This window comes from Lactuca sativa, chromosome 7 (genome assembly GCF_002870075.4).
Source record: "Lactuca sativa cultivar Salinas chromosome 7, Lsat_Salinas_v11, whole genome shotgun sequence".
In the NCBI taxonomy this organism is placed as follows: domain Eukaryota; kingdom Viridiplantae; phylum Streptophyta; class Magnoliopsida; order Asterales; family Asteraceae; genus Lactuca; species Lactuca sativa.
In genome coordinates this window covers 4314102-4326208 of record NC_056629.2, presented here as the reverse complement: position 1 = coordinate 4326208, position 12107 = coordinate 4314102, and the positions used below count along the sequence as shown (strand labels likewise).

At 36.6% G+C, this 12107-nt stretch overlaps 1 protein-coding gene across 2 annotated transcripts; it reads right to left on the bottom strand.

Moving 5' to 3' along the window:
* On the bottom strand, window positions 1-6446 carry LOC111894560 (C-terminal binding protein AN). 2 transcript variants are annotated; one of them, XR_002851273.3, is made up of 8 exons: window positions 5745-6446; window positions 3988-4147; window positions 3749-3879; window positions 2074-2748; window positions 1951-1998; window positions 486-599; window positions 284-410; window positions 1-192 (listed from the first exon to the last, which is right to left on the bottom strand). XR_002851273.3 is itself a non-coding variant. In XM_023890631.3 (7 exons), the coding sequence occupies exons 1-7, from the start codon at window positions 6360-6362 to the stop codon at window positions 336-338; spliced, it is 1821 nt and encodes a 606-aa protein (XP_023746399.1). In that variant the 5' UTR covers window positions 6363-6446; the 3' UTR covers window positions 1-335. The 2 variants fall into 2 exon arrangements, 1 of the variants encoding a protein (XP_023746399.1); XM_023890631.3 differs by having other exon boundaries at window positions 1-410.
* Between the last annotated feature and the right edge of the window lie 5661 nt (window positions 6447-12107).

The window sequence follows — 12107 nt, the reverse complement described above, 5'->3', positions numbered from 1 at the left end:
TTACTAAACACTTTTAAGACTAAATTGAAAAAAAAAAAGGTATTACAAACAAGCTCATGGCAAAGAAGAATACATGAATAAAATCATAAACAACTGGGTATGGGAGAAGAATGCTAATGAAATCAATCATACACAACAGGGATGACAGGATCACAAGTGGGAGGGAATAGGGACACTTGACAGACTTACAACCTGTGACAACTTTTATGTATGTAAATGTAAAACAAAAAGTTTCACAAATTTTACCTTCAAAATGGTAATTGGTAATTGGTAAGGTACAAACCTCAACACAAAGAATGCGCCAATCAAAGTAGGGTTGTTTTACTTTGGTTAGTTTAATCAAGCCAGCGAGTAATTCCATCCTCATCTCCTACGGTTGCTAGAATCTCCACACGTACATCTAAAACAGCCTGCAATTTCCATACATTATTAGATTTGAATATTTTTATGTTATCAGATGATGTAACATTTTCAGTACTACTTACAGATGGATTTCTACAGTTGACAAGTCTACATTCCTCCAAAGACCCTTCAAAAGTCCAACTCTCCCACACGTCGAAACTATGACTAGCAAATACGAATTCCATTCTTCTATTTATCTGTGCATCATTGAAATTAAAGTTATTTCTTCACATAATTTATACTATATAACTTTGTCATGGAACACCTTAAATTAATCAAGCTTTCATTCTCCAACCCAAACAACTCTCAAGTCTCAAGGGAAGTTTAACTTTAATTATATCAACAAGGTATGAATGAATATGATTGCTCCTTTTGTTTCGTGTTTTGTGCACAGATTACAACGGGAACTTAAATTTAATGATTCCATTCCGTGACATGTTTGGGTTGCCAAATGAACAGAATTCAATTTCGTCGCAAACCTTCAAGTTCCTTGTTTCACGGAATTCCCATTCCTAGAGGATGGAATCAATTCAACCCCATTCTTCATTTTTTTTATTATTAAAAGACCAAAATACCCTCACTATATATATATATATATATATATATATATATATATATATATATATATATATATATATATATATATATATATATATATATATATATATATTAAAATGAACAGAAACAAAGATTCAGTTATAGTAAATAACTTTAGGGACATTTCTCACCTTCCTGTGTTCCTAACTATCTAAACTTCCAGCTCATCCCCAAATGTCTCCAATTTAGGGAAGCTGACACACCCTCTCTTTTTTAGAAATCCTTAATGTTTACTCCTTCCTATTTAATATTTCTTTTAATCAACTTGTGTAATACATGGGTGTCTAAACTACTATCATAAAACAAAAAATTAAGTACTACTCAAATCTGTATTATTAAATTTCATTCATTTCCTGCCAACCAAACAGGAGACAAATTATGATTATCTCAAGAGTAAATAAAAATTTTTGTCTCTAAGTTACCTGATTATTGCAACTTTGGTCCTAAACAGTTATCTTGAAATCTTGGTAATTAAAAGTTCTCTTGCACGTTTTTGAGGTTCTTGTAGCGTTTTTGGTCCCCAAGAATAGCTTTTTTTGGCAATTTTGGTTTCAAAAAGTCATTTTACTTGGAAAAGGGACAAAAACATTACAAAAAAACTCCAACAAGCACCAAAATTGCAAGAGGATAATTTTTTGGGGCCAAATTTGCTATACACAGGGACCAAAACTGTAACTTACTCAATTTTACTTATATAAAAGAATTTGAAAAATTATTTAACATTAATTATTGAATTCCATCCTATTTCCTGCCAACCAAATGCCTGACAGTTTATGACTCTTTCAGACTCCCATTCCTTCCGAAAACATTCTACTAACAAAAACCCCCTAAATCTTTCAATTAGTTCCTTTTGTTGAAAAACTTGATATAACAATAGTTTAATTATGAGAATTACATTCTTGTTTACTTTATAGTAAAGCCAGGAAAAGATAATCCAAAGTAGAAACACACCTGCAACAATTTTCCACCAGCAGTGAAAGATCTTAAGCCAATCGTATCCTGCACAAAATCACAATAAAGAAATAAATAGAAAAAACAAAAACTCAAGTGACATCAATTAAAAAACACACAAACCTTGCTTCTAAAAACAACAAGAAACTGTGCTGCTGGATCTCTTTTGGTCACATTCAACATCGTGTCCAAAAACCAGCCACCACCTTGAGCTCTCTGCCTAGACACATGAAATGCAGCCCGATCTCTTGCTTGCAAAGAAATAACACACCCATCTTTTAACATCTCAAGTGACTTTTTACTACCAGATTTTACTGGTGTTCTTTTACTTCTTGATTCATCATCAGGGGAAGCAAACTGTGAACTGGAACTCATGGCAGTATCATCTTCTTTTTTATCTAAACTTTCACCAACTTTATGCATGGATTTTTGACGCGCGTGTCTTTTTTTAGCTTTTTTACTGCGTTTGACTTCAGACTGAGGGGAAGTGGTTTGTGATAACGTTGACTCTTGCAGTTGACTTGAAGATGCCGATGATTGCTTTATGTTTATATTTAGATCATCTGTTAGTTGAAATGTGTTGTTGTCTTTTCCTTGTTTATCACTTACTTCATTTTCATCTTCATGGAGTGTTTTGTCTTCCTCTTCATCGTTATCTGAAACGGCGTCTGTGGGGATGACATCATCCAAGAAGAAAGTTTGTAATATGGAGACGGCTTTTTCACGAATTTCCATCCAAACTTCTTCACTGTAATCTGCACTACGCGGAAGTATCAAAACATTGGGCATCTCGCGTACCTGTATGTCCATGTTTCATAAAATTTATAGTTAGTATCCCGTATTATTACAAGACACAGCAACATACTTTCATTTATTTGGGTATTATACCAACCTACTTTAATCTTTTTCTATTACAGCTTTGTACTTTCTGTTTTTTTTTCTTATTAAGACTGGAAAATTTACCCAATTATAGCATTGAAAAATGTACCCAATTAGAGCAGTGACATTGCTATAAATGGGTAGATTTATCAAAGTACAATGCTGCAAATGGAAGTAGGATGCTATGACAAATAACTGAAAAAGACCTGGTTCCCCACATATGAGACAGTCAGAAGGTAAAATCCACCCAATTATAGCATTGTACTTGCCATTTTTTTATTAAATCATTGTACTTCAAAAAGCATACCCGGTTATAGCATTGTTCTATCAAAAAAATTTCTTATTAGGATGTTATACTTTCATGTTTTTTCTATTACAGCAATGTACTTTCAATTTTTTTTTTCTTATCAAGGCATTGTACTTAGAAATTTTAACCTCTCATATTACCACGAGTATATCTACATTAAATGAATGGGCAAATGCAAGAAATAGCAACATAGTTTTATTTCTTTATGTATTATAGCATCCTACTTTAATCTTCTTCAATTACAGCATCGTACTTTCTATTTTTTTTCCCTTATTAAGGTACTGTACTTTGAAAAGTGTACCCAACTATAGCATTGTACTTTCAATTTGTTTCTTATAAGGACATTATACATTCAGAATTGTGAAATTCTAGCACTGAGAATTGCTTCGTATTTGGATGGCATTGCTATAATGGGTAGATTTTTCAGAGTGAAATGGTGTGTAATAGGAGGAAATGAAGGTAGAATATGCTAAAACAAACAAATCAACCAACCAAAGTATGGTGCTATTTATTGCATGCAACCTTTAATTCTAAGCAAAGTTTAATTGGTCAATACTTTTAGTTGCATTGCATGTTGTGTGATTTCTCATACCCTATGGTTATTCATCTTACCCATGCTTCCATCCACTGAGGCCCTTCGGCTCCATCAAGAGCACACCCTGCAAGTGTGCCATCAATCAAAAGCTGTTTTACTGCACAATCATCCAATAACTGGCTGCTACCGGTATTTACTAGAAATGCCCCTGTATAAATAAACAACACCCTTGTAATTAGTCCAGAAAAAGAGGCATCCTTATCTCCTTTTTCAAATGATAGAATATTTTTAAAACAAACAAACAAAAAAAAAATACCTGGCTTGACATGCTGCAGGGCTTCAGCATTTAGAATCTGAATTGTATCGTTTGTTAGGGCACAATGGAGTGAGATGAGGTCGCTTGCAGCAAGTAAATCATTGAGAGTGTCCATCCTCCTAGCAGCAGGAGGAAACCTGCTTAATCTTTTTCCTTTTTCCTACAAAATGTAAATATGAATAAGAAAGAGGTAGAAACCGTATTTATGGCACCAAAACATCTCTATTGACATGGACCCGATTGCCTATGATATGACTATATATCCTTGGAGAATGTAATAACTATAAACAATAATAATAATTAACATCTAAACTGGTAAATTATGCTACAAAATTTGTAAAAGTAAGCTTTCACTTTGCAGCCTGCATATTATTATCTGTTGAATGCTGATTAAATTTCAACCCACACCCCTCTCTCTAAGATACGAAAATGCTCATCTCAATAAATCACACACTAGTAATGCAGAAATGAACAATATCACATTATCCCCACATTATTCTTGAGCAGTACAATAATTCAGTGTCAAATTTCCAAAAACCAGGTAGGCTATACAAAAAAACATCTCTTTTTTTTATTTCTTTTAAGGTCCAACAAGGATAAACGACATTTTAACCTGTAAAACTTTGAGAACCTATAAACCCCATGAGTTGATAACCTTCAAGGCAATGACAAAAAGCAAAAGTTGTCAGACTTTGGTCACTAAGCCTTGGGTTACCTAGCTCAATAGACAAGTCAGCCTCTACGGTGCCCTCACCTCACCCATCGCAATATTGCCATACCTAATTAGATTGCAACAGAAGATCTATGCACTTAGCTACCTTCTGTTGTAAACTACCTATAGAAAATTCCATTATGTAATTCCAGGCACAAGTTACCAACATGTCATCAATCATGTATCATATAGATGATACATAAGGACATGGCTAAGAACAAGGCTAAGTGAAGCTAAGACCATTTAATCAGATCTTAAGTGTGTATCTTAGAAGTTGAATAGTAATATTAATACTTTTAGATTTATGATAGAATTGAAGTTCATATGGTACGAGTATGACCATAGTAGTATGATGTTGATAATTTGATGCAATGTCTCCTGTTACTTTTTCAAATGAAAAACTAACATCCATAATAAACTTCATGAAATCCTACTTAATTATCCTTCAATCCTTCTTATTACGGTTAAACAACTATCAAATAAATGAGAAAGATCAAAGTCGGATAGGCAACTCTGATAACTGGGTGGCTACTGGCTACACAATCTTACTTTCAGAACTCTGGAGTTTAGCTAAATAAGTCTATTTAATTGCAATAAACAAGACACTAGCTTAAGGAGCTAAAATAACATAATCGATTGCTAGTTGCTACAACCAAAAATCATCCATCTGGTAAGTAAAACAAAGATGTCGCTGGACCCTGACCTGGGTCGGAGTGAAAGAAATGGCACTAATTCAGTTGTGGCTAATAACAAACCCACATAACCAATCTACAGTGGAACAGATAAAGGTTCCATCCATGCAGCATCTTGATTCCCAATTGACTCATTAGAATGAAGTGACGCGACGTGCCTATTTGATCTTAAGCAACCTAGACCTCTATTAACTTTATAGCTGAACACAAAGCCTGACAATTGCAACATTGGAGAATCAATTACGCTCTGTATTAGTAAAAGTTCACAGTATATTCCAATTATAGAAGGAAATATAGCTAAGGAATGACTGATTAATGAATCAAATCCTAGTGTGATTATAAATAAATAATACCTCATTAACATCATGATAGAGCACACTAATCTTAAACGCCAAACTCCGAGTAGCCAAAGACTTGGCAGAAGCAGACCGACCAATAATCCCTAGCACAAGGCCTCGGCACCGCCGCATTCCACGGCAAAGTGGCTGGACTGACCCGAGCCATCCAGATGCCGAAAGCGCATGGCGTGAAAGCAAGTGTGTGCGCCGAAGTAGCCCTAGAAACAAAGCCATCACGGTATCAGCAACCTCCTCAGCTCGCGACACGTCCACGTGTACAAGCCTACCAAGCCCTAGGTCAGCGGCGATAGCAGAATCTACGGAGCGATCAGACGAGCCGAGGCATAGCACGATCTGCCATGGTCGGAGCCGGCGCTGGGCGGCACGTGGTAGAAACGCGAGCGAGTGTAGAAGAACAGCTGCAGCAGACTCGATCTTCGCCTCTGCTAGTAGACTCAGAGGTACGTGCTCGACACGTGCGATGCCGGCCAGGTATTCCTGTTCGATGCTCGCGTCTTCGATGCAGTTAAGAGTGACCACCAACGGCAGCGAAGGCTGTGGTGAAGAAGTGCTCCGGTAGGACATTGTCGCCGGCGATCTGGTTTCCAGATCTCTCTTCGCCGTCGTCGACATTTTTGTTCGCTACTTGCAGTAGTGGGGAGAGAGAGTGCGTGTTCTTCGTTTTGAAACCTAAGTTTTTTCTCAACACAGGTCCTTGAATTATTGATTTATTTCTTTTAGGCTCTCAAATTTTATCTATTAATGCGAGTACAATAGAAACTTGGTCTACAAACGGTATATTTGACATAGGATATTTTTTTTTTATAGTCTATATTAATGGTTGTATTGTTTGTTTGTTTTTTTTATTGGTAAAATGTTTGTAATTTGCAGATGATAGGGTTGTTTGATAGTTGTCGACTGAGTTAGATCTAACTAAATCACAGACCTGACTAAGTCTGAAGTCTGATCGTTCTACATCTAACTGAAACCATTTTATCCTTATGTTCTATTGCAACTCAAAACACATATGTTCATAAAAATAAAATAAAAAAGAGGTGCTATGTCCTAACATCAAATTATACAAATTCATATTTTCTATGTATGTTCAAAGATAAAGTTTATAAATTAAAGACGATATCAGAGAAGGGCAAGAAAAGGAATGCGTCTATGGGAGATATCAGAGAAGGGCAAGAAAAGGAACGCGCCTATGGGAAGAAGAAGAGGAAGGGTAAAGCAAGGAAAATGAGGTTTAGTCTCCACTCAGCTTTTTTATTGTTGGACTCAGTAAGAGGGTAGTTGTTAAAACCAATGTCGCGCATGATTTAAGCAGATAAAAATTCATTGCTTGAATGCACTAAACGATAGCACATGCCACAGGGAAGCAGGGTCGAATCCTCAGGGACACAGCCTAAAAGTCGATACATCTTTGTGTAAGGCATATACTAGGAAAAAAAACATAAAATATAAAAGGGAGATTTATGTTTATTAATTAAAACAAAAAAATGTGGTGAAATAAACTAAATGAATTTCAGTAAAAAAAAAAGTTATTTCAGTTCTATTACGACTTTCCAAATTATGCAATCAATCCAGACCCGATTATTCAAAATGTGTTCTATTTAAGCTGATACTAAGAAAAAACTAATAGGCTCAAGTAAATTCTATTTTACCTAATTAACTACCCAAAACAAGCTCTTCAGATAACCCTAACTTTTTATTGATATAATTAAATAAGCTCTTAATTAAATTTAGAAAATCTGCTTTAAGATATGTGTAAAATTCCTAGTTATATCCAATACTTCTCACAGGCTCAGAAGCATAAATATATGAATTTTCAATTTATAATAAAGTCAAATTCAAACATAGAACCGATTTATTACTTGTTACTTATGATTACGAGATTGTCCAAAAAATTATGGATTTCAACATTCATTAAGCACAAAACTGAAACTACTAAATAGAATCATACAAAAAAAATCAGATCTAATGATTAACTACATAAAAAGTATTAATCTTGCAAACTGAAATCTAGGGTTCTAGCCAGACATGGCTAAAATATGATGAAAACTGATAAAAAAGAGAATTCAACGACTAAATCTTATTTAACTGATAGAAAGAAACGATTCATGGTCTTCAAATCTTTAGAAATTGATGGAAAACAGAGAAAAGTCGTCTGAAAAAGGGTTTCTTTCCGTCTCTGGTCGTCTTGGGTTCAACCGAGACAACATCTTATATTTATATAGCAGACTTGGCAACAAATAAGGCTTTTGGAAATAAGCATGGCCCGTGCTTGGGCTTCGCATGTTAAAATATCAAAAATAATGTCATCAGGGGGTAGGCATGGATCGTGCTTCAAGATCGAAGTTTTAAAATGCCAAAAAAAAACCATAAAATCTTTTGGTTAAGTTTTGTAAGTGAAGAACGACCTATGTTTGGTGATACATAGCCCGTGTTTGGTCTTTTTTAGCATTTTGGCTCCAAATAAGCTCTAGATATGTTCCAAATATGCTCCAGTTATGCCCTAGAGACTTTCAAACTACCGCTTCAATTCAAATTACCTAAAATAGACACCAAAATATGAGCAATACGGGAATTCTTACGAAATACATGAACTGAACATTATTTAAACTAATACCCATGGAAATAAAGAGGCTTATAATATTGATTCAGTTCACTAAATACACAAGTACATAAATAGGGATTTGTACAAAAGGAAAGTCACAAATTAGAGACTATAAATGGAATGAATGTAATCTAAATACAGAGAAATATATGTACAACTGGTGCTTGATCATAATTAGTGGTTCTCCTTGATACGCCCCCGCAAGATTGAGGATCTGTCAGTGACTCCAATCTTTGACCTGAGTTTCAAAAAATGTGTATGTCCAAATGGTTTGGTGAGAGCATCAACGAGTTGATCAAGAGTATGAATGTGTCAAACTTTGAGGGTACCAACAGATATTTGTTCACAAATAAAATGATAGTCCAAGGTGACATGTTTCATGTGCGAGTGATAGACTAGATTTGCAAGAGGTAAGTATCACCCGTGTTGTCACAGTTGAGGGTTGGTGAATAGAAGATAGGTACACCAAGTTCACATAGGAGATTTTTAACCCATGATAGCTTAGTTGATGCATTATCCATAACTGTGTACTTGACTTCAGTTGAAGATCGAGAGAACGACTTATGGCGAGAAGACAGCCATGAGATAATATTTTACCGAGGTAAATGAGAGAAATTGTTGTAGAGTGCCCTTTGGTGTAAACTTCGCCCCAGTCAGATTCCAAAAAGGCGATGAGCACCAAGGGACAGTGACAATGCAAGTAAAGGTCGTGATGTATAGTACCTTTTAAATAGTGAAGTAGATGTTTAAGGGCTTGCCAATGTACATCAAACGGAGCATGCATGAACTGTAACAATTTGTTAACGGCAATGGAGATGTCAGGACACGTAAAAGCAAAATATTGGAGAGTGCCAACAAGTTTTAGGTATGTTGCAGGATCAAATTTGGGAGCTCCATCATCTTCAGTAAGTATAACAGATGTGCATATAGGAGTTGTTACTTCCTTGGTGCCATCCATTTTGAATTAAGTAAGAATGTCACAAATGTGAGCATGCTGTGATAGAAAAAGTTCAAACTTCTTGGGAATGATTTCAACCCCCAAAACATGACTGGGTTGACCAAGATCCTTGATGGAGAACCTCTGAGCAAGCATGTCTACAAACTTAGTGATGAAAGATGGATTATTCCCGATGAGAGCAATATCATCAACATAAACCATGAAGTAAAACATAATATTGTTATAATTGTAAACAAATAAAGAAACATCAGCTTGTGATTTGCGAAAACCATTATTGAGGAGAAAATAGGTTAGGGCTAAATACCACGCACGTGGCACTTGTTTGAGGCCGTAAAGTGACTTTTGAAGCTTGCAAATATGATTGGGGTAGTCAGAGTTGATAAATCCTAGTGGTTGAACCATGTACATCTCTTCTTATAATGTCCCATGGAGAAACACATTGTTCACAGCTAGTTGCCTAAGGGGCCAGTCATTTGAGAGAGCAAGGGAAAAAATCGTGCGTATTGTAACCGGTTTGGTTACAGGGTTGAAAGTTTCAAAGTAGTCTTTCCCATACTGTTGTAGAAAACATTTGGCCATAAGAAGGGCTTTGTATTTTTCTATAGTACCATCATGGTGTCTTTTAATACGGAAAACCCATTTGCAGCCGATTGGACGATGAGAACTTGGAGGAACTAGCTCCCACATGGTGTTGTGAATCAAGGCATTATATTCGTCTTCCATTGCTTTACGTCATATATGATCTTTGGAAGCTTGAGTAGGAGTGGTCGGTTCAAGAGTAACAGGAATAGGATGAACGGTTGTGTTGGCGAGTGGTACAATTGGGAGGTTGATTCGATGATGGATGTGGCAATGGTGTGGGGGAAGGTGGTGATTGAGGTTCATTGGGTGATTGAGGAGAGTTGGGGGGTCGGTTCATGATCGGTTTTGATACAAAATACAAGTTAGTTTTTCATAAAAACCGGTCAACAGAAGCATTAAAAATAACAAGTTTATTTTTGAGTTTGTAACAAAACCAAACCATATAGGATCCATTTATAGATGCTATAATGATACTAAAATAACCATAAAGTGTTTTAGAATGACAACCTTTGAAGCCTTTGAACCTACTTGGTTTTGGGTGTTGATGAAGAGAGAAAAATCAAAGAGTATGATTTTCTCTACAGGTATCCATTGTCAAGATTAAGGCACTTGGAATGCTAGTTCCTTCTTGTATTTTTGAGTGTCTTAATCCTTTAAGTGCTAAAATCAAATAAGCACCAGAGGAGACAACTTAAGGAAGATTTAAATCACTAAACTAGCTTCAAAAGAGATAGGAGTGAGGGTAGGAAAGGTGGTTTCGGCCACCATAAGGAAAGAGCAAAAACTAGCCAAAAAATGCAAGTATATGCATCCTTTTTATACTCCCATGCAATACATACCTTTAGATTATAATAACATAAAGTATTGGTAGCCTTTTAAAAGCATGGATGACATAAGAAGAAAGTTGACAAGAAACTTCTTCTCTTATAAAAATGATTTTGTCCAGGCTTAACAAGATGACAAAGTTGTCTAGCTAGTTTATTAACCATGATATGTTAACTCATTAACTTGATCATGGTTAACCAAAGTGTCCAAAACTTTGTACATGACTTATTATATCATACCATATGATATAATAACTAGTTATACGCTCTTTTAATTTGTAACATCCCGGAATATCAAGAGTAGAGTTGAATGGCTAAAAGTGTAAATGGGAAAGGGCAACTCGGCGAGTCCACGAGTGGACTCAGCGAGTAGGGTCGCGACTCTAGTCGCGTGTTAAGTGACCAACTCGGTGAGTAGCATGGATGGACTCGGCGAGTTGGTGCTGAGTGGAGAAAACCCTAATTTCGAGGGTTGAGCCCTATATAAAGAACATCATATCTTCTCCCCAGCCTCTTTACCATTCCTTGAGTTCCAGAAGCCCTAAATTCGTGAGGAGACCCCATTGTTGAGAGAATTAGAGCTTGGAGAAGGATCTTTGGTGCTTTAAGCTTGAAGATTGGAGGCTTGTATCAGGAAGCTTGGGGAGATCAGGAATCTACAGTTGGATGGGCTCATTCCAGGAGTAAGGAACCATTTCCTTAAGCTATTTTCTTCATGGGTTCATGTGTGGTGGTTGATATGACATCTAAATTGAGATAGAAGCTTGGATCTGAGGATGCTACTTCAGATCTAAGCTTATGATGGTCCTATATGTCATAAAGTCCCGATTCTTGAGTGTTTGGTGAAGCTCTTTTGTCCCAAACCCTAGCCCTAGAGTGTAAAATGCCTAGATCTCTTTGGATCCACGTAAAGTTTGCCACTTTACGTGATGGATGACTTGTAAAAGAGTAGATCTATGGTTTAGAGCTTCTGCATGGCTTGGAAAGCCTCTGTATGGTTTCAGATCTAGGGGTACTCTACGAGTCACAAGGGTGTACTCGGCGAGTTGCTTGAAGATAGGCTGGAACTCGACGAGTTGGAAGAACAACTCGGCGAGTTGGTTGAATATGGGCGGGAACTCGGCGAGTTGGTTGCAGATAGCCTTGGACTCGGCGAGTCTGGTCGTGAGGTCCTAACCTTTCTTCTGGTTGAGCTGTGAATCGGTGAGTCAAGGGATGACTCGGTGAGTCGAGTGTGAAAGGACTCAGAGTTGTTGGACTCGGCGAGTTGAGTTGCGGATTGGGGAAGTTCTGTGCATGGGGACTCAGCGAGTCATCGGGTTGACTCGGTGAGTAGAGTCAGTCAGGGGTTGACTTTGACTTTGACTTTGACCAAGGGTTGACAAGTTGATTTC

Coding starts and splice junctions, on each gene's coding strand:
- LOC111894560 (XM_023890631.3), bottom strand. CDS start 6,362: ATGTCGACGACGGCGAAGAGAGATCTGGAAACCAGATCGCCGGCGACA. Junction 1,999..2,073: donor TTGTTGTTTTTAGAAGCAAG/GTTTGTGTGTTT, acceptor GATTTTGTGCAG/GATACGATTGGCTTAAGATC. Junction 600..1,950: donor CTGGTGGAAAATTGTTGCAG/GTGTGTTTCTAC, acceptor AATGATGCACAG/ATAAATAGAAGAATGGAATT.